Source organism: Phycomyces blakesleeanus, assembly GCF_001638985.1.
Source record: "Phycomyces blakesleeanus NRRL 1555(-) unplaced genomic scaffold PHYBLscaffold_3, whole genome shotgun sequence".
Classification (NCBI taxonomy): domain Eukaryota; kingdom Fungi; phylum Mucoromycota; class Mucoromycetes; order Mucorales; family Phycomycetaceae; genus Phycomyces; species Phycomyces blakesleeanus.
The window spans coordinates 1164393-1189821 of NW_017265136.1; the positions used below are offsets into that span (position 1 = coordinate 1164393).

At 37.8% G+C, this 25429-nt stretch overlaps 12 protein-coding genes across 12 annotated transcripts; 6 read left to right on the top strand and 6 right to left on the bottom strand.

The window, feature by feature from the left end:
- Window positions 1-88: 88 nt before the first annotated feature.
- Window positions 89-811, top strand: PHYBLDRAFT_140574 (hypothetical protein; the record flags this gene model as incomplete). Its single annotated transcript, XM_018430430.1, has 5 exons — window positions 89-98; window positions 167-357; window positions 433-514; window positions 577-668; window positions 725-811. The coding sequence occupies 5 exons, from the start codon at window positions 89-91 to the stop codon at window positions 809-811; spliced, it is 462 nt and encodes a 153-aa protein (XP_018296534.1).
- A 457-nt stretch (window positions 812-1268) lies between these two features.
- On the top strand, window positions 1269-2798 carry PHYBLDRAFT_62738 (hypothetical protein; the record flags this gene model as incomplete). Its single annotated transcript, XM_018441008.1, has 5 exons — window positions 1269-1306; window positions 1721-1822; window positions 2039-2167; window positions 2400-2604; window positions 2748-2798. The coding sequence occupies 5 exons, from the start codon at window positions 1269-1271 to the stop codon at window positions 2796-2798; spliced, it is 525 nt and encodes a 174-aa protein (XP_018296535.1).
- A 692-nt stretch (window positions 2799-3490) lies between these two features.
- On the top strand, window positions 3491-5555 carry PHYBLDRAFT_163605 (Zn(2)-C6 fungal-specific transcription factor; the record flags this gene model as incomplete). Its single annotated transcript, XM_018434840.1, has 2 exons — window positions 3491-3618; window positions 3680-5555. The coding sequence occupies 2 exons, from the start codon at window positions 3491-3493 to the stop codon at window positions 5553-5555; spliced, it is 2004 nt and encodes a 667-aa protein (XP_018296536.1).
- Window positions 5556-6017: 462 nt separating this feature from the next.
- On the top strand, window positions 6018-9210 carry PHYBLDRAFT_179566 (hypothetical protein; the record flags this gene model as incomplete). Its single annotated transcript, XM_018438167.1, has 16 exons — window positions 6018-6150; window positions 6218-6381; window positions 6445-6560; window positions 6683-6799; window positions 6863-6896; window positions 6991-7107; window positions 7154-7252; window positions 7322-7524; window positions 7582-7670; window positions 7739-7895; window positions 7991-7998; window positions 8080-8477; window positions 8563-8658; window positions 8696-8774; window positions 8853-8954; window positions 9012-9210. The coding sequence occupies 16 exons, from the start codon at window positions 6018-6020 to the stop codon at window positions 9128-9130; spliced, it is 2031 nt and encodes a 676-aa protein (XP_018296537.1). The 3' UTR covers window positions 9131-9210.
- Window positions 9211-9301: 91 nt separating this feature from the next.
- PHYBLDRAFT_176837 (hypothetical protein) lies at window positions 9302-12149 on the top strand (the record flags this gene model as incomplete). The annotated part of the gene is made up of 9 exons (XM_018437820.1): window positions 9302-9324; window positions 9391-9601; window positions 9686-9875; window positions 9940-10127; window positions 10193-10336; window positions 10410-10505; window positions 10609-10863; window positions 10959-12043; window positions 12129-12149. The coding sequence occupies 8 exons, from the start codon at window positions 9302-9304 to the stop codon at window positions 11409-11411; spliced, it is 1560 nt and encodes a 519-aa protein (XP_018296538.1). The 3' UTR covers window positions 11412-12043; window positions 12129-12149.
- Window positions 12150-13804: 1655 nt separating this feature from the next.
- Window positions 13805-15554, bottom strand: PHYBLDRAFT_163609 (hypothetical protein; the record flags this gene model as incomplete). Its single annotated transcript, XM_018434841.1, has 4 exons — window positions 13805-13926; window positions 14187-14483; window positions 14554-15415; window positions 15498-15554. 4 exons carry the CDS (start codon window positions 15552-15554, stop codon window positions 13805-13807), a joined length of 1338 nt encoding a protein of 445 aa, XP_018296539.1.
- A 538-nt stretch (window positions 15555-16092) lies between these two features.
- Window positions 16093-17565, bottom strand: PHYBLDRAFT_62732 (hypothetical protein; the record flags this gene model as incomplete). Its single annotated transcript, XM_018441007.1, has 4 exons — window positions 16093-16524; window positions 16688-16780; window positions 17043-17385; window positions 17465-17565. The coding sequence occupies 4 exons, from the start codon at window positions 17563-17565 to the stop codon at window positions 16093-16095; spliced, it is 969 nt and encodes a 322-aa protein (XP_018296540.1).
- A 627-nt stretch (window positions 17566-18192) lies between these two features.
- On the bottom strand, window positions 18193-20773 carry PHYBLDRAFT_185225 (hypothetical protein). The gene is made up of 12 exons (XM_018439049.1): window positions 20725-20773; window positions 20612-20677; window positions 20464-20561; window positions 20347-20385; window positions 20140-20282; window positions 19955-20045; window positions 19772-19898; window positions 19550-19708; window positions 19043-19298; window positions 18891-18982; window positions 18403-18853; window positions 18193-18313 (listed from the first exon to the last, which is right to left on the bottom strand). The coding sequence occupies exons 1-12, from the start codon at window positions 20755-20757 to the stop codon at window positions 18288-18290; spliced, it is 1581 nt and encodes a 526-aa protein (XP_018296541.1). The 5' UTR covers window positions 20758-20773; the 3' UTR covers window positions 18193-18287.
- Window positions 20774-20969: 196 nt separating this feature from the next.
- PHYBLDRAFT_107388 (hypothetical protein) lies at window positions 20970-21547 on the bottom strand (the record flags this gene model as incomplete). The annotated part of the gene is made up of 5 exons (XM_018427994.1): window positions 20970-21050; window positions 21120-21195; window positions 21265-21300; window positions 21348-21391; window positions 21449-21547. The coding sequence occupies 5 exons, from the start codon at window positions 21545-21547 to the stop codon at window positions 20970-20972; spliced, it is 336 nt and encodes a 111-aa protein (XP_018296542.1).
- Window positions 21548-21741: 194 nt separating this feature from the next.
- On the bottom strand, window positions 21742-22488 carry PHYBLDRAFT_163613 (hypothetical protein; the record flags this gene model as incomplete). The annotated part of the gene is made up of 1 exon (XM_018434842.1): window positions 21742-22488. One exon carries the CDS (start codon window positions 22486-22488, stop codon window positions 21742-21744), a length of 747 nt encoding a protein of 248 aa, XP_018296543.1.
- Window positions 22489-23088: 600 nt separating this feature from the next.
- PHYBLDRAFT_154395 (hypothetical protein) lies at window positions 23089-24267 on the top strand (the record flags this gene model as incomplete). Its single annotated transcript, XM_018433322.1, has 2 exons — window positions 23089-23273; window positions 23328-24267. The coding sequence occupies 2 exons, from the start codon at window positions 23089-23091 to the stop codon at window positions 24265-24267; spliced, it is 1125 nt and encodes a 374-aa protein (XP_018296544.1).
- A 111-nt stretch (window positions 24268-24378) lies between these two features.
- PHYBLDRAFT_107475 (hypothetical protein) lies at window positions 24379-25028 on the bottom strand (the record flags this gene model as incomplete). The annotated part of the gene is made up of 2 exons (XM_018427998.1): window positions 24379-24638; window positions 24896-25028. The coding sequence occupies 2 exons, from the start codon at window positions 25026-25028 to the stop codon at window positions 24379-24381; spliced, it is 393 nt and encodes a 130-aa protein (XP_018296545.1).
- Window positions 25029-25429: the final 401 nt, after the last annotated feature.

Here is a 25429-nt window from a genome sequence, read left to right on the forward strand (position 1 = left end):
TTTCTTCAAAAGATATATTCCTTATTATAAGCTTCTTTTTTCTTTTCTTTATACCAAAATGAAATTATCTACTTGTTTGCCAAATAAAATGTGCCAGGGTAAGCCGACAGGATCTGAAGTTTGTTGTAGAATACAATGTATTAAACATTGTATTATACTAAATTAGACTTGGTAGCTAAAGTGATTATAGCGTACACAGACGCATCTATCATTAAAGTACCCTTGAGCAAGAATACTTACGTAGCTGCTATCGGAGTGTTCTTTGGTGTGAACGATCCTAAGAATCTATCCGAAAAATATGAAGAAAGTTCTATGAAAAGTGATATTGTTGAAATACATGCAAGTATTTCTGCTCAGGTCCATGCTTATTTTTAACAACTCGATTATTAATATTGTCTATAAAATGCGAATTTTTTATATGGGACATTTTAGGCTGTTATGCGAGCAATACAGGCAGCCCCCAACAACGGATTTACGCTTAAAATATTTACCGACTCTCAAGCTCCGGTAAAAGGTACACAGGGAAATATTGTTGTGGAATATACTTAATGCACAAAGTTCCAACTTTATTTCAAGCAAGTGAAAAGGACACCCCAAAGTCGTACTTTCCTAAAGCTACTGCAGATCTTAAGAAAGCTATTAAAAACAGAATAGGACCAGTAGACATTGTAAGTGATAATAGTGTGATAGGTGCAACACAACGTTCATTGTTTTTATGTATAAGATAAAAATCAAGGGACATAGCGGAGAACCTGGGAATGTTGCAGCTGACAAACTTGCGAGGGATTGTGCAAGAGAACAGCTTAAATGAGGAAAATAACAGAAGATATGATCCTATTTTCTCTATTTTGTTTAAACGCCAAGCAACCACATATAGTCGAGAATTTCACAATTAAAGAGCTTATCAAATATGCTTTGAGCACACGATGGGGGTAAGCGAAAGGAGGAGTACAGTGTCATGGTATTCATAGCACCATAATGGTGTTCTGATAACAAATTCGCGGCTGGTTCTTTTACGTCACATGTTATATTCTCTAAATAAGCATGAAAATGCCCGGATCTACCAGTGGACCAGATATAAGTTGCAGTGGCTATATACTTAACTGCTGTATTATCATTTAAATATGTAGGGACTCTCTTATCTTTTTCTCTCGAAAATAAAGAGCATAATCTTACAAAAAAAAGTACTTCTTTAGAAGAAGTGATACGCCCGACCTCTTTAACAAAACAATTAACTCGGTAGACTAACTTAAAATCTTGATGACGCTATGTACTATGGACCGGTTAGCCGAAAACTGGATACAATGTATGTTACATCAAGAGAGAGAGAGAGAGGTTGTGCTAAAGTTTAGAACCTTATTTGGTGTCTCGATAGTGATTTTTATTTTTCTAAAAAAGAAAAAAGCTTATTGATAGGCAGACAATCAAGTAGGACAGAGGGGTTGTAACTTGCCCATTTTACTATCTTTTACCGTTACAATCAAGTGCATTTAGCGAATGACAGTAATCAAAATAAGAAAATGTCTTTATGGAGATGTGGAAATAAATCCGCGATAATTCTCAAGAAAAGTCCTCAAGCAAATATCTATATATTAGTCTGTTAGTTTCAAGTGTGTGTTTTTTTTATATGTAATCAGTAACATGTATACATATATTTATATATTCTCTTTGATAATGTTTCTGTAGAACAATAATTATACTTTTTGTTATTTCGGCACAGTTCCTTGGCAGTTTCTATTAAAGCCAACTGTAAGACCGACCTCACTAGTTTAATTAAGGAAATTGGAATGGCTGGAGCGAGTAAAGCAACAAAACAGGCAAGGTCATCAATTGTTAACGCCACACTTGAATTATGCTTACAATGTATTTATGATTTGGTGTTCATATAATTGTGAATCAGATCTGGTTTTATTAATCGGAGCAATACATTCTAATTCTTTGGATTTTCGAACTTCCTTGACTTACGGAGCTAACTACATCACTTGGGAATACATGATGTGTGGCTGAAATATAGATAGCTATAATTTTACAAATACAGAATAAAAGGGCTCTGGTGGTGGTTGGAAAAATACAGTACATTAGGACTGTCTGCTTTAAGCCATCAACGAGTATGCAAAAATATCAGACCACTATGTATTTTTTGTATCCCATTTATGCTGCTTAATAAGTACTTATAAAGCCAGTTCAATATCCTCTTTTGTCTCCTCGTTTCTTAGATACTTGCTTGGGAATACACGTCAGCTAGAGTATTATAGCGCTTATTGCTTTAAATTAGTATTATTATTGTAATTAACACACTTGAGATACTGTCAAGAATACTAGTAGGGTGTGGACTTGCTATGTGGTGAGGATGTCGCTTATTAAAAGAAAGATGATACTATACTGCGCTATTGGAACAGCTGGGAAGCTTCTTGGCGGATCACAGTTAGGCCTAATCCTCGTGTCTGGATAGGAGCTAATAATGTGCAGTTGACAAACTTATTGGATCGCTTGAGGATCAACTGTGTCACAAAATCCCGATCACTTTTTTTTCACTGTGAAACTGAACTGAACCGGGAATTCGGTCTGTCCCTTTGTAATTTTTTTTTGGTATTCGGTACTTGGGTAAAATAAGGAAACTTATCATCTATACGCCACCAATTATCTTAGATTCAATACATATAAACATCTATTTTAATCCAGTTGATAGTAGTTACCTTGTGCGTAACCTTGACAATAGATTAAATCAACAATGGTGCTTTTACTAGCTCAGTTATGAAGTGCAGAAGAACCAGTCAGACTTGTATGACAATAAATAGCTACAATCAAGCCATTGGTTCCATTAGGCATATATATCACTCCCCCAAAAAATAAATAAAGAAAAAGAATATTTTAGACAAGTCTAGCAATAGACTTCCAACACTGTTGCTGGCCATAGTTACACGGAAAATAAAGTAAGTCTAGACGCATTCTCTTTAGACTCACCAAAAACTCCTCCTCTCTACTCCCCCCACTCTAAGTCAGCCTTTAATATCTCTTTTTTCTTCTCTCTCTCTCTTTTGTTCGTTCGCTTTGATCTCTCCTTCTTAGTTACCTAAATTGAAAATATTTTTGATAGACTATTTAGAAAAAAAAGGCAATTGTAAACTGTTGGTATTCCAGACTAAGTCGTCTTGGATGTACTGCCTCTGTAGGACAAAAACTATTATTATTTTTGGACCTAAAAAAAAATTGCAAGCACGACCCCATAGACCTGCTTACTATTGTGGCTGACACTCAATCCTCCGTAACACTTTCCTTAATACACTTTCCTTCTCTCTCTCTAAAGACTGGGCGCTTCCATTATTGGAATTTGTTACATGAATATGATTTCTTGGTTAATATTCTTCTTATAAATCCCCAATTTGAATATCGATCCATTGTTTTCTCCTTGTCCAAAAAACCAAATAATAATAATAATATTAATAATAATCAAAAATCAAAAATCAAAAATCATTTGCACCCAAGAATCATGCTTTCCCCTAGAAATTCTACAATTAACCGTGTCAGATACCGCTTTATCGATATGAATGATCCGAACCGCTATCAAACGATTAAAGTGAGCAAAGCATGCGATCATTGTCGTCGACGCAAATCAAAGTAAATCACTCTTCTCCTTCTATTTTGCTATTTTGCTATTTTGTCTAACCTTTCTATATAGATGTGACCTTGGTGTACCAGGCTCAGGTACCTGCACAAACTGTAAACGTGCCCACACCGTCTGTAGCTTCTCTTCCGTAACTACCCCAAGGAAAAAAGTTAATAAGAAGAGTTCAGATATTACTATTTCACCTCAAGCCAATGAATTAGCAGCTACGGAATCAGTAGAAACCCAAGCACCAATTAAGCATATGAATCATCAAGCTTCTACATCACAATTAGCTGCTCGTGTAAATGAATGCTATACTCGCTATCCTCTTTTACACATCAACCATGCTGGACATGTCAACTATGAACTTCATTACTCTAATCCTTCCCCTGATGCTGAACACATATTATCTCAAAGAGGCCTTTCAATTCTCGAATACACCTATCAACTCGAATCAAATCCAAGCTCTCAGTACTCCTTCGAACATATGCTAGTCGAATCTTATTTTGACCGAGTTCATTCTTCGTATCCTATTCTCCACAAGTCTTCTGTACTTAATATGTCGCGAACGGACTATCACACAATATTTCCTGCACTTCGTTATGCCATACTTGCAGTATCCTGCTACTTAGAATCAGAAGCTTCGAGGAATCAAGACATGGTCAAACTATCAGCCTATTTCTATAATCAGTCCAAGACGAGAGTCGAGAACGATCACCGCATCAACCTTTCCGTGGCACAGACCCTGCTTTTACTTTACAAATATAATGAGATCATCACTCCAGCTGGAACATCACTTCCAACCTCGGCATTTGTGTTTATGTCTCGTGTAAACATCATACTAGAACAGCTGGGTTCATTTACGAATGATATGTCCTCTGACTACAATAAGCTTGTCTGCAGAACTCACTGGGTCTTCTACGCCAACTTATGCCTATCGAATCTTGCCGAACTTCGTTGGTCGAATATGCTCAAGAAGGCCCATCATCCTCATATACTTCCTTCTGCTCTAGAAGCCGACTTTAATGACCCAAGAGAGTGTCAGGAAATCACAGACTTTGTACAACTTCTCAAGATATCTGTCTTGTATTCTCAAGTCCAGTGTTTTATGGACAGCCCCTCCAATGAACCCGCAGCCTGGCCATCGGGCTATTCAAACTTTGCCACCTTTGAAAACGCCAACAGCCTTTGGGTCAAGTCCCTACCGCCACATATTTCAGCAAGCTTTGATACTATCACCAACTTCGACTCATCTGAACAATTAACATCTAAATCACCTATCATCTTTTACCTTCACATTCTATACAACACCATTCAAATGCATTCCATCATAAACAGCAAGCAAGACAGCAACACATCAGCACGCCTTTTTACACTCTCAACACAAACCTATCATTATGTTTCACTATTCTATAGCAAAGAGAACAGTGGTATATTACAATCGAATCGCATTGTCGCATATGCATTAGCCCTCGCATTTCAAGCATACATTTCAGTCATACTCATCGAAATAACTCTATCAAATGATGATATATCAACTCCTCAACCTATACCTCAAATTCAATGGTGCTCCAACATTACTCAATTATTCTGTCAACTCGTTACGGAACCCCGTCTTGGGTCTGAATTGAACAGCCTTCATGAGAACATAAATTCTGGTGTTATGGAAGTTGCAGTATATTCAGCATCTCTTTCAGAAATGCTCTATCCGACTTGGGTAGAGCGACCTATACAAGCCAATTTTGACTATTCTGATATGCAATGTTTTAAAGAACTTGCCGTTGATCAATATGATACTCCAGTTACACCCACTTCTCTAGCCGACTCAAACCCTTACATCCCTGTCTCTTATCCTTCCGATTACTTTCAAAGCCAGGTTCCTTCTTCGTTAACTCAGCAAACCGAAGTCTCCTATGCTTTAAAAAATTACTGCCATTCCACCTATTGATTTAAGAAATGACTGTACCAGAGGTTGCCGGAAAATCTCCCGTATTATATAGCCATGCTACTCATCAATTTTAGAATTTTATACTTTCATCAACGACTTTTTTGTATACTCGACATTCACCTAAATAAATACAAGGACTAAGGGTGGTTATAACAAGCCTATCTAATTTAATATGAACTTATATTTTTTTCTACATATATTTATAAATAAATGCATCTACACATATATACTCTGCTTAACTATGTGGCGTGTAAAAGGGTTGAACCGAATCGCTAATCTTATTCACCCCCTTTAACTTAATACCTCACCTGACTCAGTACTTTTTTTCACCCCTTTAATTTCATAGAATCAGCTCTCCTTCCAAAAGATATTTGCCATTATAATTCCAATTGATTTTCTCCGTCTCTTTGTCTCATTCTCACTCTTTAGAGCATGTTTATATCACAATATTTCAAACACTACATGGTTTTGCCCATCAGAAAATACCTTGACTTAAAAGTTCGCGATTCGACCTCTAATATCAAACCAACATATCATCGCCGTAAATCAGTAGGTGACTACTGGCTAGGGAAAACTTTGGGAAAGGGATCATCAGGTAAAACAGTCATGTAGGTCTGTGCACTATTTCAATCACTGATTTATTTCTTTATTTTAAATATTAGGTCGTGTTAAGCTTGGGATTCACAAGGCGTCTGGTGAAAAAGTAGCTGTCAAAATCGTATCGAAGGATTATATGGCTTCTAACCCAGTCCTTTACCACACCATCAAACGTGAGATCGCCTTGATGCAATTAATGCAGCACCCTAACATTGTCCAATTACTGGAAGTTATTGATTCACCATATTCTCTATACATGTAAGTCTTACCACTTATATGTTATGAATCTCAGGAGAATTCTAGTTATTTGATCCTGGAATATGTTCAAGGAGGAGAGTTATTTGAATATCTTGTAATTAATGGGCGCATTGCCGAACGAGAAGCGCGCCAATACTTCCAACAAATTGTGTTTGGACTTGACTATTGTCATCAGCATATGATATGGTAAAACTTGAATAGGCCGTTTACAAATATCTAAGCATGTTATTTAATCGTATAATTAACTTTATTTATATACTTTTTTTTGTTAGTCACCGCGATCTAAAGCCTGAGAATATTCTTATCGACAAGAATAAGAACATAAAGATAGCTGATTTTGGGATGGCTTCCATTCAACCTCCAAACACTTTGCTCGAAACTAGCTGTGGGTAAGAGTCTGTGATAAGTAAGTATTATATTTACTGCTGTTAATCAATATCTCTTTTACCTAGATCCCCGCATTATGCCAGTCCTGAAATTGTGATGGTAAGTATCTTAAGCATTATTGTTTTATTTCTTAAAGAAATAATATATATATATATATAGAAATGTAAAGTATAAATTATAAAATGTCTTTTAGGGAATACCATATAGTGGACCAGCTACCGATCAATGGTCTTGTGGAGTGATTTTGTTTGCTCTTTTGTGTGGATATTTACCTTTTGACGATAAGAATATTGGGAGATTATTAAACAAGGTAAATTTATTACATTTTTTTGGGGCAATCAATTGAACTTGAATAGGTTAAGTTGGCGAGGTATGTAATTCCAGAACACGTATCGGCGAGTGCGCGTGATTTGATACAAAGACTTTTGGTATTTCAACCCGGCAAGCGGTTGACAGTAAGTTTGTGAGAAACCTTACATAACATAAACAAATACCAGCTTTTATTTATGCTTTAATTCATGCAGATAAAGGCAATCCAATCCCATGCATGGTTCGTTGATGATGTGGTACCTCGATTATCAAATCCTTCTATACTACCAAGTGCAAAAGATATCGGTAGATTAGCTTCAAATGTATCCGAAATTGACTATAGATTAGTGGAAACACTAAAAGTTCTTTGGAAAGGTCTAACTACGAGACAGATAATTAATTCCCTGCTTAATGACTCGTAAGCCGCTAACGTTTACCAATAATAATAATGCAATGACGCCTTTTGTGATACTAGTTATAATATGCAAAAGGTAACATACTTCTTACTCAAACGCCACACCAGTCAACGCCGGTTCCTTCAGTCAAAACCCGAAAAAAGAACAAGTAATGTATTCCAACTTGAGTTTGATGGTTTGACTCTTTCTCTTTTACATTGCTTCATATATGTGTAGGATATGGTGGGAAGCAAACATTGCCTATTAGATGTGTAACCCCAAAATTGTTGTCTTGCTCGGGCAATCCATCACCTGAAACATTGGTGCCAACAACCTCCTATAGACGCAACTGTGCTGATAATGCAGTGTCACAACTGACATATCATAACGATAAGTAAGCTTGCGTCTCGTAAAGTAACTAATATAATATTTAGCCTTATATCCCGTTTTATCATTACACTTATTGCTATTATTATTATTTTTTGTTAGGGTTAATGGTAAGCCCCTAGAGTTAATATATATTAACCAACATAAGTCATAGTCTGTGCAAAAATATATAAATCACATTTGTCTTCCAGCAACCACTTGGCAGAAATCTACAATGGATACCACGAAGCATTCTTTTCCGGAAGTCACCCTCACAACTAGTTGCAACAACACACCCATAACACAATGTATGAATCTCTGGAAGCATAAAATGCGAGACATTACTAAGATAAAATCACCACGAGCATCGCACCGAATATCAACACCTTTGCCACGCACAAGGCTTGTGTACGACAAGATAGCCTGTAGTCCTTTTTTATGTTCAGACAACTACCACAAAAATATTAATTCCCACAAGGCTGTACCCGTACATCCACTTATGGAAGATTCTTCTTGCAAAGCACTTGTATCTGTACCTCATGTTACAGTCAATCATTCTTCCCATCAATTATCATGGGTACCGGCTCATATTCATCAACCACAGCCAAAAGTAATGAATAATATCCTTATAATATTTCTTGTGGAAAAATCCTAGACCTTTTTTTTAATTAAGGGTATACACTACTTAACTTTAGATATGCACTATGACATGTATTGGAAGAGACGAGCAAGAGGTTGTTCGTAAAATTCGGCAGATCATTAAAGAGGCAAGTCAACACTCATTATATTTTGTAAGAGTATACTAATGTCACAAGCTTTTAACAATAGCATATGGGTGGCAATGTAACTGAAAATTTAAATGATCATAATAACTCGCAAAAAGGAGATATGCTCTGGGAAGATCAGGGTAACATGGTTTTCATTTATTTAAAGGCTTTTTAGACCTATGATATTATTTTACAGGGATCTAATATAATTCAAATAGATGGAGAACAATCTCATTTACGCTTTAATATTGAAGTTACCGTACTTCCTGGTCCGTCTGACAAACAACACGCTATGCAAGTTTGTTTCTTAGAGCAAGACGGTAAAACTTAAACTCTTATATTCATGTATATTAGCTAACAGCCAATACTATTTACAGGCAATAGCGTTGTTTTTGGAACTGCTGTTCGACACATCGAGAAGGCTTTAGAAGCTTATGAGTTGGAAGTAAAGTTAATTTCAGCTGCAAACGGATGGGATCTTCACAGCTCATCTTAGTGATGCATCATTATATACATTTATTTATTCTTAAAAAAAAAGTCTTTCTCTTAATGATCAATAAAAAAAAGTATATACATAAAAAAAGCATTAGTGACAACTCGATTGCCTTACTGTGACAGTCTTTTCGTTTTGTGAGGGGAAGCTTTCTTGATCGACACATCTTTGACCATGTCTACCGTCCAATCTAAAGAGTAGGCCATTTAACTTGGCATGTTCTCTACGGATCCAGAATAATAAATCATCTTTTTTTATTTTAGTACTGTCAAGCTCATTCTGCAGTTCCTGCGTGAAAATAATCTTCATCGCACACTTCAAGCACTCGAGGATGAGTCTTCTGTCACGCTAAACACCGTTGACAGTAAAGAAGGCTTGATGAATGACATTAAAAATGGAAAATGGGATGTGGTTCTCAAACAGATCATTAGTCTTAGTATACCTCCCCCACAACTTGTGGATCTTTATGAACAAGTGTGTATTCGGACTATTTTTCTCTATATATATATAGTAATATTTTATATACGTGGATTGGCTCATAAGCGGGTACTTTTATAGATTATAATTGAACTAGTTGATCTAAACGAAAAAGGAACTGCTCGAGCTTTGATGAAGAGGACTGATGCTATGCGATGGATGAAAGAGAACCAAACAGATCGTTATATCCAATTGGAACAGATTTTTGTACAACCAAAGGACATGTATGGCCAAGAAACCAAAGAAGCAAGGCGCAATAGAATTGCTCAAGGTTAGATACACTCACATGCAAGATTAACTGTGGGGTTTGGCTTGTACTGAAAAAGAGTCAATAGAACTTGTATCTCATATTTCGACTGTGCCTCCTTCACGTCTGTTGACATTGCTTGGACAGTCCTTGAAATGGCAACAACAACAAGGTCTATTACAACCTAATACAGCATACGATCTTTTCCGTGGTGTTTCTCATGTACAAAAGGCAGAAGAGGACGCTTCTGTAACCAAACCTTACCTGTCTATCAAGGTTAGTTTCGGAAATTAACGGGAAATGTAGTGAGGTATTTAGATAATCTATTGTCTTTGTAATAGTTCCCAGGAAAAAAGACTTTTGCAGAATGCGCAGTGTTTTCACCAAATGGCCAATATATAGCCACTGGAACTGTAGATGGGTTTATTGAAATTTGGAATTATTTGACGGGAAAACTGCGTAAAGATCTTTCATATCAAGCAGAGGTAATTTTTTTAAAAAAAAAAGTACAAGTTATACAATATCAATTATGGGTAATGGATATGTCACAATGTACAGGATTCACTGATGGCAATGGACAATGCGGTTCTGTGTCTAGCCTTTAGTCAAGATAGCGAACTTCTTGTGTCTGGATCTACAGATGGAAAAATCACGGTAAGGCCAGAAAAGGAAAAAGCTAATTATGTGAAACCAAAAGATGAACGAGAAGATGAAATTGACAGGTGAACGGACATTTGTTGTGGTGTGATATTCATAGGTGTGGAAGGTCCAGACAGGTATCTCCCAGCGAAGATTATCTCCTGCACATAGTCAAGGCGTGACCTCTGTATGTTTCAATAAGGATGGTACACAGGTCTTAAGTGGAAGTTATGATCATACAGTCAAGATTCACGGCTTGAAATCTGGAAAAACACTTAAAGAGTTCCGTGGTCATTCTTCGTTTGTAAATGCAGTAGCCTTTTCGAGTGATTATACTCGCGTACTAAGCGCAAGCAGTGATGGAACTGTAAAGGTAATACACAAACGATGCTCAAGCATGGTTATTTCTTTCTTTGTGTCTTTCTTGTACCATGTCAGTTATGCGTCTAGGCTGATATCCTTGCATAGATCTGGGATACAAAGACCACATCTTGCCTCCACACGGTCACTCCGAAGACCAATGCCGATCTTTCAAAAGGAGCATTGAACCCGGTAGGCGGCATTGGTAGTCAGACGGTCCAGTCTATTGTTAGAGTTCCTAGGAACATGGATCAAGTCCTTATATGTGTCAAGAGCAACACTTTGTACATCATGACGATGCGGGGACAGATCACAAAGTCTTACTCACACCATAAAAAGACTGGCTCAGATTTTGTCAGTGCAGCCATGTCCCCCCAAGGCGAATTTGTATATGGCGTAGGAGAGGATAGTTCCCTGTATTGCTTTCAGACCACAACAGGAAATCTTTTGGGAGAGACAAAAATTGGAGACGCAGAGGTGATTGGCTTGGTTGGTCACCCATTCTCAAATGTGTTGGCTTCATATGACGAGAGCGGCCATGTATACTTCCTCAAAGCATAATGATTAATGTTTCTTTTTATTATTATTATTATTATTATTATTATTATTATTATTATAATATTTACATCAAGGGACATTTATTCCCCCCTTATTCTTTCTTGCTCTCTTATTTAATTTAATGGCCTTCTAATCGAATCTGTCCTCTACGCCCACCACTCCATCGTGGAACAGCTCTGCCAATTCCACGTGCATGTTGTATCCATTTATGTAGACTTATAGACGTTCGATATACCCATCGAGCGAAATCACTTAGTCCACATCGGGTATTCGTCTCCAGATAAAGCTCCAAACTAAAGCACGTCAAACTGATAGCAGCGTAGAACATTTGGTTTGCTCCATATCGATCGTACAACATTCCACCCATTAGGCTGCCCATACCAGCACCTACACCAGCATACATAGCCGCCAATACACCTTGAGATGTTGCCTGAAGAGATGGAGGAGCAAGCTCATCCGCTTGTACGACACCTGCACCCCACAATGCAGAGAATGCAATGCCATTCAACAGGTGAAGACCAAGAGCGATAGTAGCTCCGGTGGGTCCTTTGGGGAGGATTGTATATGCAAACACACGTACAATGGTAAGAACGTGACCGAGGATTATAAGACTCTTGATACCGAATAAGCGTATCAACTACAAGTACATTAGATTGTCCTGAGTGTTTACTTTATTTTTCTTTTTCTTCATTCCGTCATCCAATTGCATGGGTTTGACTTACATCTCGGGAATAAAAGAAGAATAGCAACTCTGTCACAGATCCAACCAAACCTGTCAGTCCAACCAGAGAGGAGCTGGCACCCAGGTCTTGCTTGAGAAAGATGAAAAGGAAGCTGATGACCATGTTAAGAGCAGCCCCCATCAACATCATTGTTAGAAAGAAAAGAAAGACTCGTGGTTGACGCAGTAGCTCAAACAAAGTTGTAGGAGTGGGCTCAGGCGGGCTATCTTCAGTTTCTATTGCTATGGCAGAAGGACGACGCCTGTGAAGGGGTGGGTTGGAAAGGTTTACGGCCTCAATGATGCTAGATTCGGTGGCAAATTGAATCAAACGCTGAATTTCGTTCTCTCGTACTTGTGGAAGGTGGGTTTCAGCAAAGCCGTCATCGTATGCATCGAAATCCATGTGGAACTGTCTAATCTTGTTGGGACCTTTCGACTGCATTTCCCCTTGACTAGACCCTGATTGAGATGCTGCGGTGTATAGGGTTGGTTGTTGTCTAGACATTCTTAATCTACTAGGTGGTAGTCTTTCAGGCTTGAATTGTGTGTTTCCTGCCACCAGAATAAAGCATACCGCTGACATCGCATACACGTAAAATATGGCATTCATATCATTTGTCCAGTCAGTTATAAAGCCGACTAGAGATGAAGCCACACCGAATGAAATTGACCCAAACATTCGCTGACGACCTATCACATTAAGTTTAGCTTATTACACACACTCACACTCACTGCTAGTTCTGTATGTATACCCTCTTACCGTATTGATCTTTATTGCGTCCTAGAATTTTCAGTACGCCTCCATCCACTAGAGGTCCCACAGGAACTCCAAAAAATGCAAAACAAATTGAAGTAGTTGTCACTAATGCTACTGTCAACTTGCTTTTTTCCTCTTTTGCCATGCTTTGTACTACCACAGATATACCCATGACACTGACAATGGCTACTGTTGCTAATGTATGAATAATGCACATGATGTATCTGTGGGTTTTTGTTTTGTCTGCAATTGCTGTCCAGAGGGGACAGGCGATAGCAGAGATGAAAGGTGCTACAAATGAGTAATGTCAAACACAGTCGGATGGGATTTTAATGATGTCCCTAGTCCAAGTCGAAAAGCCTTACCGATTGCCACCAAGAGGCCGATCTGGTCACTCTTAAGTCCCAGCTGAGATGAGTAAAATAGAGCGAGGTATACTGGGGCTGAACCTTGACATGCGAATAGAAATGTATATAGTAATTTGGGTGATAGGTATGGCATTGCAGATTCGGTCCTCTTGTAAGAGAACGAAGGGAAGGAAGGAGCGAGAACCGATTGGAGCAACTAGGTCGTACTCGTGACTTGTTAAAGAAACTCCATTTACCTGTAATGCACAAGTCAAGCTTATCATTCAGCTGACATTTTTGTCCGTAGGTTCTTAGTAAACGTATTCACCATTACTATCAACACTGTTAAATGATATGGTTTATACCACTTTTATTTGACTGTCCAAATAAATTCGATTTGTTATAGCTTAGTCCAGTATAGTATAGTTTAAGTTATTATCATTCTTATTAAACAATATAGTTTTTTTTAATAAAAAATGAATAGAAATTTATCGCTTTAGATAAAGAAATTGGCTAGGGAATTAGGGGTTATATTATTGCTTTGGATTCTTTATAGTCCCTGTCTTCCTTATATTGAACGTAAGAATAAACGGTTAGAAGGCAGTCTATCTGCTTTAAACACACGAAATCGATGTAGTAAATATGCTTGGCTATGAGCGCCTTTGGATCCCCGTAAAAAGTGGACAGGCACTTTTTTTTAAAAAAAAATGAAAAATGAAAAAATGAAAAATTCACAAACTTTCATTGTTACTATACTGTAATGTTTACCTCTAAAGCTACGATGTAGCTGCCAAATAGTTTCTTCGTTTACAGGTCAGATGTTATTGTTGTATAATATTCAACAGTTATCTGGCTGGCGTTGTAAAAAGGAGGGGGCGCGGCACCAAACATAACAGAGGTTAGAGCTATCAGTGCAATCGCGAGAGCTGAAAAGGCATATCTTGGCTTACTTGCCCATTGCTTCTTGACTGTGATGCAGCGAGAATTGATACAAAGGAAGGTACCTTTATTGCCTTTGTAGCTTCCTTCTTTCTTTCCAGGGATCCGTGGGTTGATTAAGGACGAAAAAGAGAATATACACGTTTGGGAGGTCTTACATTCATTTGTGATGCAGACATTGGCTGTTTCCCTGTGTATCTTCTGCTTCCACTTACCTCCATACATTCTAAAGCCTTTGGGTCGAAAAATTGTACCAGTTCCCCGATCACCGGTGAAGAATAGCAAGGATTTTTTGGAAGAGAATTTGCCTGTTGAGCCAAAAGAAATGTGCGTTAATAAAAATTGAACACAATAGTAATATCGGTAGCTAGCTATTACTATCTGAATGCTTCGGTTTCAGTCTCTTTCGCCGAAAGAGGCGATGACAATAACGATGTTGTTGAATTTCTACATGTCTTTTTTGGTTAATCATTTTTGCTGAGTTGTAGAAATCCCGTAGTTTTCGCCGTTGTTTGTATTGCTCGTGAAGGTTTTCAATGACCATGGCACTAAAAGTGACTGGGGTAGATGCCATCTTTCTTGTTGAATCTTCTATTGACTGCACTTCTTTTCCTCCATCGGTATGCTTCTTCAGTCGCTCTAAATATCTTCGTTGCCGAAAACACCCGCGACTAACATCAACATCACTAGCCTTCATATTCGTAACTGATGAAAAACGTAAAAATGTTTCTTCCTCTTTGGATAACCTTAAGGAGATGTTGTCTTCATTTGAGTGTGTGCTTAACGCGGTGTAGTGGCCGAAAAGCTTTAGGTGAAATACCATTCTTGGTAACGACATCGGTATTGATGTTGTAATATTCACCAGAACATTGTCAGTGCCCTCATAGCTAAACTTATCAGGGTTCAATATAGTTCGGTCCTTCGCCTTAGACACCCCTTTGCCGCATTCTTTGATAGGATTTCCGCTATCTAGAGGGAGCTCTTTAACACTATCCAGCTTGGATTTGAAACGAATTATCATTTGTCGGAAAATGAGCTGTGGACTTATTTTGTCGAGTTCATTTCTGATCTTGTTAGCCTTCATATATGCTTTATTGTTGTATTTATGGTATGGAAGGGAAGACTTGATAAGTACTTTGAGACTCAAAATAGTTTTTATTAAAAGACAAGTTGAATAGAAAGAAATGTTGTCAATATCCCAGTGGACAACGCCTGGAGCCTTTAATAAAGTCGAATCGATCTTATAGACAAAATAATAAATCAAGTAAGGGTATTTACATTTAATGGGAATTATCCAGTCACACTGGGTGTATATCTTTTACGCTATTATGCAGGAAGAGTGTTCCATTGAGAAGCAGGCTATAATAACCTGTCTGCATTTTTGTATCACACTGTTACTCAATATGTGTCAAATACAACAATTATATATAGCTTCTTTACATTTTCGTTCGTGCGGTGTAGCTGATCTTTATTATCTATCGTCCCTCCTTTTGGTTTGCATTCCTGAACTATTATTTTTTGGAAGCTGTTGTCTTTTAGTACCTCTAACTTTCTTTTACGGGCAAATTCAAGTCTCTTGACTTCTTCTATTAATCTTTGAAGTTCAGAAAACCAAATATTCTTTGTTTTTCACCCTTCTTGTACCATACTTGGGTTTCCTAAAATACGTGCTTCACACTATTGTTTATCTCCTACTTTACGACGCTACCGGTTTTTACTTTTGATCCCAATAAGCGTACACTTTTCATTCATGGTAGTCATATTATTCGGTGTGTAAAAGATATACCATACAATTAACATGCTTTCTGAATTTCACCCATATCAAATACTGCATTAAATCTGGAATTTTTGTTTTGGCACTCTTTTCCTGGTAACCACATTAGCTCATCCCTATAATATCCATAGAGTATCAATTCATTATACAATCTCTTTCTTTTTATTGCTATTTGATGGTTGTTCGGATTGTTCTTGATCTAAAGTCTGGGTCAATAATTGATATAATGCAATTGAATTGAGGTGTAGTGCATTCGATGATGAAAAATATTCTGAAGGACATAGTGCGCGAGTAGACTTTATATAGCGTGCATATTTAATAACGTCGTCTGCCAAGATACAGAAATATATTTGATACGCGATTATGTGATATCGGTTTTTTTCGGAGGCAAGAACTTTTTTCAGGGTATTGCAGATTAACGAGCATACTGACTGTCCAGCTGTGAAGGCATCAGGAGACTTATTTCTAACATCTTCTAAATATATAGACGTATCATTGCTGAAAAATAAGTGCTCAATGATGGGTTCAAACGGACTCAATCTCTTTCCTGGAACATTCTCCTCCAAAGTCTCATCCTATTCCAGAAAATCTTGCTGTTCTTCCGCGATGTTCAAATCCTGAACAACGAGCTTGTGTTCCGCAGAAGCTTACTTTCTACTATTCAGCATTTGGGTTATCTTCTATAGTAAAATGAAGCGTTAGTTGGTGATTTCAAGCCAATGTTTTTTTCCACTTTACCTTTTTAAAAGTATGCCTTAACTTTGCTAGACGCTGCTTCGCTATATTTATCTTAGTGGTCCACTTTTCTCCTTCTAATCCGCCTGTTCTTTGCTTTTTGTATCATGTTTTTCAGCTTTCTGTCCTCTGCACAGCAAAAATAACGCGCATTGTTTCTCATATCCTTCTTTCCATGCGGTTTATTTATTGTTGTGGTCGAGATACGCTTTGATCCTCTATTACTGGCAAGATGGTAGCGAAGTAGCACTAGTATCACTTTGTCCAAAAGTTTGTTGATTATCTTTTTGCAATCCCACATATTCTCAAAGTTGGTCAGGTATGTTTTAAGAGCCATCGCCATTGCTTATAATAATACTTTCTCGAGATAGAAGCTCTGGTTATCATGATCGGATTCTTTGAAAGAACAAGACAGACTATTCTGCACAGGGTGAGCGTTTAAATTGTCTTCTTTAACACCACGGGAACCAAAAAAAAAAAAGATAGTTAAGTGCAACTTGCAAATGCTGGCTTGTGAAAGACACTTGAAGTCTGTATCAAACCGAATACGGTTAACCAAGCTCTTGTCCATTGGCTGTATAGTATCTTTTGACTCGGTAGTTGTATCAAAAGGTAGTAATTTGGCGAGTTTGAAGCCATAAACTTTTTCTTTAATCTTGATATCGTTGTTGTCAAAGAATGATTTGCTGATGCTCAGCTCACTAATCATCGTATAAACTAGTACTGAAAAACAAATGATATAGTCTGCTGAGGTAATTATTGAATATTGTAATTTCGTACACAAATTTCTTTACGTTAAGAACGAGATCTGTTCTGAAGTATTTGTTCATTTGTACCGTGCACGTTCTCGTTTCTTCATACGGCTGTTTGTTATGACGCATTTAATTATCTTTTCCCAATTTTACAAATATGCCCTTACTTCTACTGTTTATTTCTTATTATATATCAGCTCACTAAGTATGTATACTCCTTCTATGTTTATGCAGATACTCTTACCATCTCAGCTGGTATATATATCTTTTATATTAATGTAACAATAAAAATGCTTTGTTAATAAACGCGCTTTGTTTGGTATAGACTGCAGGTAAATTATGATGATGATTTTGCTAAGTACTGAGTAATATTTCAAATTTTAGCTGATTGATATAACTTATTCTCAGTATATATATCATATTTAAATAGCATAAAAAAGCAGGAAATTTACTGTAATTATCACCTGCATTAGAATATAGAGGTCTGTCGGTTGAGTTGGCATACCAAATCTCTTATAAATTTACATAGATGGCACATTTAAATTTTGTGTTGATATAATTTCAGCATTCATTAAGCAGCACATACTCAAACTTAAAAAAAAGAGAGCTGTAGATGGGATGATATATAAGCAGTGAAACTTCAATAAAGAGACATTTTATTATATTATTTACTAAGATATTGTCTTGTGTTTCCCTCTTAAACAAACTACAGATCAAATACACATACGAGCACATGCCATAGCCGAACAGTTAAGTATATTATGATAATTGGCTTCTGCTGTATATTACGAATGAAATCATTCTAAATGGAGTAAAAGGAAAATAGGTTATATATAAAAACTACACTCAAATTATAGTTGGATACTTGGCATGCACACTATACTCAAATTTAACCAACCGGTCTTATTAATCTTTAGACAAATCCATGAAATCTTTAACAGTAAAAAAAAAAGCTAATTTGCCTACGTTTCTCAATGTCGTGAACCATGCTCATGGCGGTGTTTTTTTGGCGACCTTGATCTGTGAGATCGCCTGTTTCTGCTTCGTGATCTATGGGAGTTTGCTGGACTAATTGATCTGCGTCTAGAGCGCTTTGTTCTGGTGGGAGAATAACTTGGAGAACGGCGTCTTTGACGGTCTTTTGAACGACTGATGGGGGACCGACTGCGATTGTTACGACTACGGCTGTGGCGGTCTTTCGGGGAAGTTGATCGGCTATTTGATCGGCGGCTGTGGCGGCGATCAATAGAGTGAGTAGCCATGGATTGAGTTGAGGAGAAACGATGGGCCGAGGCTGTTGGTGAACGCGAACGCGAACGGGACCGTGACCGTGACCGTGATGAGCTGGGGGAGCGATATCTTTGTGTACTGGGTGGTGCGACAAGAGGTTTGGTTGGTTCGTCTGACTGACGATTGGCTTTTGTGCGTAGAGATTGGGAAGAATCCAATATAACCCCCATTGGTCCATTGTAGGTTGTAAACGCTTGGTAGTCTTCCATCTCCTTTTCCAGCCTCTTACGACGTTCATCACGCTGATCCAATTGAACTATAATAATGGACATATTAGCATTGGCTTCAAATTCAGCAAAAAAAAGTTTTTTTTTACTTTGTTTCTCTAATCCAGCTCTCATCTTCAATTTCAGCTTCTCCATAGGTGTCAACTTCTTTTCCTCGGGTCGAGTGTTTGCTGGCTCTGATACACGTGTTTTTTCGGGGTTGGTATGATAGGTTGGTTCTGTAGTTCTTCTAGAGGATGCTATTGCTGGCATATTAATATTAGAAGGCGTAGTCTCGGAGCCAAATTCAATCACAACATCGGATGGTGCTGACATGTCTTCTTCTGCAGAAGTCTCGGAATCTGACTGTGCACGTCTGTATGGTTCATAGTTTGGGCTCTCTCTTCCTCCTCTGTATTATCTTGTCAGCGCTTGTTTTCTAGACCATATTAAACTCTGACTTGCCTAGAACGAGCACCTGAGCTTCTTCTAGATTTCCTTTTCCGTCTCTTATCATCTTTTGAGCGCTGACTTCCTTCTCTAGGAGTAGTGTCCTTTTTCTTTCGATTTAATTACATTAGTCTATTTGACGTCTATTATAATGAGAATACGCTTACCCTGAGATCTCTTAATTCATCATCTCTATCTTTTTTGGCCACTCTCAAAAGCCGAGCATAACTTCGAATTCCATATTTCTTGGCCATGTCGTTGAGGGTCTGTCGATCCCTGTCGTTCAACTCATCGACGTACTTTAATATATCGGTCTGTAGAAATAACTGTCAAGGATTACATTGTAGTATATCCAAATAAGTAACACACGCATACACACACACACACACACATGCGCGCACGCACGCAAAAAAAAGGATATCTTTCAAGAGTTGTGGTCCTTGATCAATTATCATATCATCACTAGTTGTGTTTGTGCCATAATCATATCCAAATCCTTGAGGTTTATCAGACTTTCTACATAAATAAATAAGATTTTAGTTTATGTTAAGTCTTTTTGCTGAAGTAATTACTTTTCAGTAAGCATAGCCAGTAGAGCCTTGTGCCGATCCAAAAGCTGGTTCCACTCTTCTTCCACCTCTGCCAATCGATCATGTTCGGATACTTGTAGATTTTGATAAATTTTTGTCAAAATTGGGCCTCATTAATTATATATATATATATATTTATTATTATTACACAGAAAGTAAAGACTCACCCTTTAGTCTCTCTGCTTCTACAAGATCATGATATCGCTCAAAGTTTAAATCATCTGACAATTCCTTGTCTTCCGTGGGCTGTAGTTTAGCGTCTCTTGCTTTAGCATCTGGTACAAATTCAAGCAAAGAACGGCCATCAAATCTAATGCATTGAATTTAGATTGCGTTTGGTACCAGCATAATAAAACCTTCAATTCTTGGCTTACCGGTCAATTTTGATATCCGGATCACCTTGCCAGGGCATTCTTTATAATAATAATAAAAAATACATTAATTGTTGGCTCTGAAATTATAGTATTTCAAAGCTTAAATGATTCGCTTACAAGTTATTAGTATTCTCGTGGTGGTAATACTGCTCTGCATCTGGGTGCAGTAGAATAGCTGAACCGACAACACGAAGAAGTTGACGAGGATCTCCACGCTAATAAAAAAATGAGTTTCTCCATTTCATTCAAAGAATGGAGTCCATACTCTTGATTCGTAGTAAGCGCGGCGTCTTTCAGCCCGCTTTTTGTGGTCAACCATTAACTCCTTGATCTAGATTTTTGATGAGAACAATTAATAGACAGACTTGGTATTATTACCTTTTTCTCATTGGATCTTGCTTCATGCCACATGATCGCGAAGAGGGGGGATTCTCACTGGAGTAATAAAAAATAATGGAAGTTTGGACGAGTATCAAGATGTGTGGCTGACCAGAGGTTAAATCTCCGTCAGTGTTTTTTGGACAAATGCATACAATACAAAGTAGAATCTGATATTCCTCATCCTTAATCTTCTTTTCATTTTATTTAATGTATGTATAAGTGTGTGCGTGTGTATGTATTCATTATTTGACTATCCGGATAAGGTTCCTTTCCAGAATATATTTGCCTTCCTTGTACTTTTGTTCCTCATCGTGAGCTTCAGTCTATTTAAAATTTAGCACAGAGATCAGATATTCATAATCAGGTTGATATATTAAATCTATCGAATTTACGTATTTCCATCCAAGTTGGGATCCGCATCGAACACAGGAAATATGAATGATTTTATGCCTTCCAGTTGTCATTATGCTACACATTTTATTTTTATGCATTATGTATGTATATAAAAATCTTAGCCTTTGGATTTATAACCTCTACCTTTCATGCTCTTCGCCGGTTTCGCTGACATTTACACTAAAAATAACCGTCAGCAAATAGCGATAACAATATGCATAACTTACACATTATGGATTAGGTAAGCTTCCCCATTATTCCCGCGAAAACCCTAAATATATAAATAAGTATATTTTACACATGTAACTGACAAGAGGTTTTTTTTCACTTTTGAAAGGATTCTATCTCCTGTGGTTAAGTGAGAGCGACACTTTGAGCAACCATAGATTCTTCTGCCTTCTAGGTATTCTCTGTATTTTAGGCCCATGTTTCAAGTCTTATTGCTTCTTTTTTTTTTTTGGTGAGCGGTAATACTGCAATAAGCTTGGTATTCCAACACGATTTGAACGAGATTTGAAAAAGGAAAAGAATGGTCTGACTAGACAATTTTTTTTTATGAATTATATAAAAAAAAATAGCCTATTTTGTAAGAAAATTGAATTGTTTGAGACCACAGTATATTTATTTTAATATACATAATATGATACTGCTAATAACATCCATATCTTGTGGTCGTGACAGGCGATGGTCTCCGTCTTCGATCAATTTCAAGTATACTTTCTCAATAGAATGTTCCTCTAGATACTGTTTTAATAGTATTGCGTTCTGCGGTGGAACATCACTATCTGCTTGACCGTGAATCAAATACACAGGGACTCTAATATCCAAAGGGCTCCCCATGACCAAACATGCTCGCGAGTCCAACAAAGTATGTACCGGAATGGCATAGTATCCACATTCTGCATAACTGGATGGTCTTTTCCATATATATTTCGGATCTTCTCGGTGCTCAACAGGAACTTCCTGAAGCCATCTCTCTGTAAAGTCTACTCCACCACCCACGCCCACAATTGATTGTATACGTTCTTTTACTGGTGAACGCCCTGCCAAAAGAAGTGCAATCCAAGTACCCATACTTGGTCCCACCAATACAAGAGGTCCCTTTGTATATTTTTCCAACAATTCATTTCCATCGCTCCACCACTCCAATACTGAACCTCCATTAGCGTGGTCCCAGCCAAAAAAGCCGGCATTCTCTGAAACTGCAAGATCATACACATGATGGCATTTGTTGGATTCCATACATTGCGATTGGAATCCAGGTATATAACATATGGTAGGCTCGTGAGGTCCAGGGGATCTATAGATATATTGCAGGCGCTTTGTGCCTTTGACAAATGATCTTACAAGTGAGGGCGAAATACCCATAATACCGAAAATAAATAATTAAATAAATAACCAATATTCATATAAAATAAAGATTGTCAAAGAGCAAAGGATAATTCCAGTCACACATAATTCATCTCTTTCCTCATGGCATCTCCAGAACTAACTGTCCATCAGCGACGCAATGATAATGAAACTAAACTCAGGAGACAGACAGCAGCAAATGCACTACAAAACTATTCTATACTATCTTTACATGCAATGAGAGATAATGAGGTATTTCGTCTTCTTCTTCGTTTTACTATAAACCAAGGCGAGTCTGTTTCTTATTATATGTACATACATATACATATTAAATACAGAGCCCAGCAAAAACACGTTTGAAAATGATGCGGTGAGCCAATGATAATTTAATATATATGTTTCGATATTAACCAGCTTTATGAATATATAATCAAAGGCTTCTAACAGACCTTCCCCTGGTTGATCAAAAGAAGCCAAAGAGACCAAGTACAACATAACCTGGTTCAAATCAAGCCTTATTTTTTTTTCAGAATAAAAGAAAAATCAATCTCAGTTCAATGGATTAAGATCTCGTTTTCATCTTTCTTTTTCTTTTTTACCTGCCCTTTATTCTTGATCATGACCTCTTACCATGCTGTCCCCATTAATGACAGATCAGAAAGTCCAGCGTCATTTAAGACCAAATCACGTTCAGTGATTGCAACAGTCATGTTGACTATTTGTATAGTTTCCTTTGTTCTTCAGACTGAGCTGGCCCAGTATGTTCAGCAAACTACAGACTACCAGAAACCATATTTTATTCTGTAAGGGGGATTATTGCGCACATGCCAACGATATATGCTGACACACTTGTTTAGTTATGTTAGTCACTCATGCTACATATTTATGATACCAATTCAATTTCTGGCAGAGTGTATAGGAAGAGGCTGGCCAACTAAGCCCTCTGCTGCATTGGGCCATGTCATAGAGACAGCTGGACATTGTAAAAATGAACTAGCTCAATCTCTTCTTGAACTTCAGGGTCGAGTCAAGGGCGAAAACACCACAAACAGACTTAGTATACGTTTTATCATCTCAACGGGTCTCTGGCTCGCGATACTTTTGACACTACCTGCTTACTTGTGGTATGTAAGTGTCAACTTGACGAGCATGTCAAACCTTACAGCGATATACAACACCGGCTGTTTCTTCGCCTACGTCTTTTCAGTCTGGCTGCTTCATGACCGTCTTATGGCTACCAAGATTGCTGCTATTTTGCTATGCATGATCGGTGTTTTTCTCATGGCTTTCTGGACACCCGGCGATCAACCTGCACAAAGCCAGACTCTCGGCATTTCGGTTGCAGTCTTGGGGGCAGCCCTTTATGGTTTCTATGAAGTATATTACAAAAAGTATGCTTCTCCGTCACAAGCTTCCGTTCTTTTTGCCAATACTGTCACTGGTGCCATTGGAATAATCACTTTATTAATATTATGGATTCCTTTGCCAGTCCTCCACTTCTCTGGTTACGAAACCTTTGAATTGCCTGACCTAGAGACATTTGTATATATCCTGGGAATTGCGTCAATGAGCGTTGTGTACAACGCTACATTCATGTGCGTGATCGCACTTGTGAATCCTGTGTTTGCGGCCGTGGGAGTGATGCTTACAGTACCTGCTGTTGCGGTTACTGACGTACTAGTCACTGGCGTTATGGTACCAGGATCAACTTTAGTTGGCAGTATTCTTATTTTAATCGGATTTTACATCCTCAACCGACAAGTCAAAAATGAAACAGAGGAAATTGACATCTCTTAAAACAACAACAAAATAAAACAAATATACACTATATAACTTTCTTTGGTTCACCATGATCACAAGTTCTTTCTTTTGAAATTTTTATTGATATAATGGACTAAGGGCTTTTCCTTAATAGAAGAAGCCAAGGATCTTACCACCAGCATGCTTGCGACGAGCTTCCTCGTGGTCCATAATACCAGCAGATGTGGTAAGGACTAGGTAGCCGAACTGACGCGAAGGCAAGAGGTTGGCAGTCCACTTCTCGAGCTCGGTGAGCTTGACGTTGAAACGGGGGGAGATGACACCACACTTGTTCAAACGACCGTTAAGCTGGATAACAATCTTTCCTGAACGATGGTCATCGATTTCTTCGAATTCACCAATGTAACCTATTGAGTAGTTATGTTTAGTTAAATATCATAAAAAAATCTTCGATGTAAAGATAATATGAAAAATATTTATAAAACAAAATGTCCCTCATTATCCAAAGCAGACCATAGCTTAAATATAAGCTATGTTCTTGTAATGGACAACACAGGTGTTAATATACCGCAGATTTAAAAGTCAAAAGAAGTGGGAAAAAGCAACTTCAAACCAGTTATACTGCGGAAAATAATCAAAATATATGATCCGTATAAAATCTTACCGTGCTTCTGCATAACAGACAGGAACTTGACAATAACCTTGGAGGAAGGGCGGATAAGCACCTGTCTCTTTCCGCGGCTCTCGGCGTTGTTGATGTTGTTCAAGCAGTCGTTCAAGATAGAGACACGGACCATGGTGATCTAACACATTTAACCAACATACCTTGGTTAGTCAGCATGCTCGAATGAGTGTCGCCATCAGTAAAGATGGGCGATTCATAAAAGCATATTGCTGCTACATCACGAGCAAGTGGCCAAGGACTTCTTTAATAAGAGGTTCCCGGCTTTGCAAATGGTAGAGTGGAAGGGCATTCGAGTCCCATATGCGTAAGCCAATCCGATTAATCTTGCCATAGATCCGAGGATACAATAGAAGACAAACGGATGGATGGATGGATGGTATGGATGAGAAAATGTTACCTTTTTGTTATTATGAAAATGAAGATGCTAAGAGAAAGAAGTATATTTTTCAATCCACGAACTTCTTTTAGTATTTTCCCGGTTACAATGCAGTCACTTAACAATTTACAGTATCG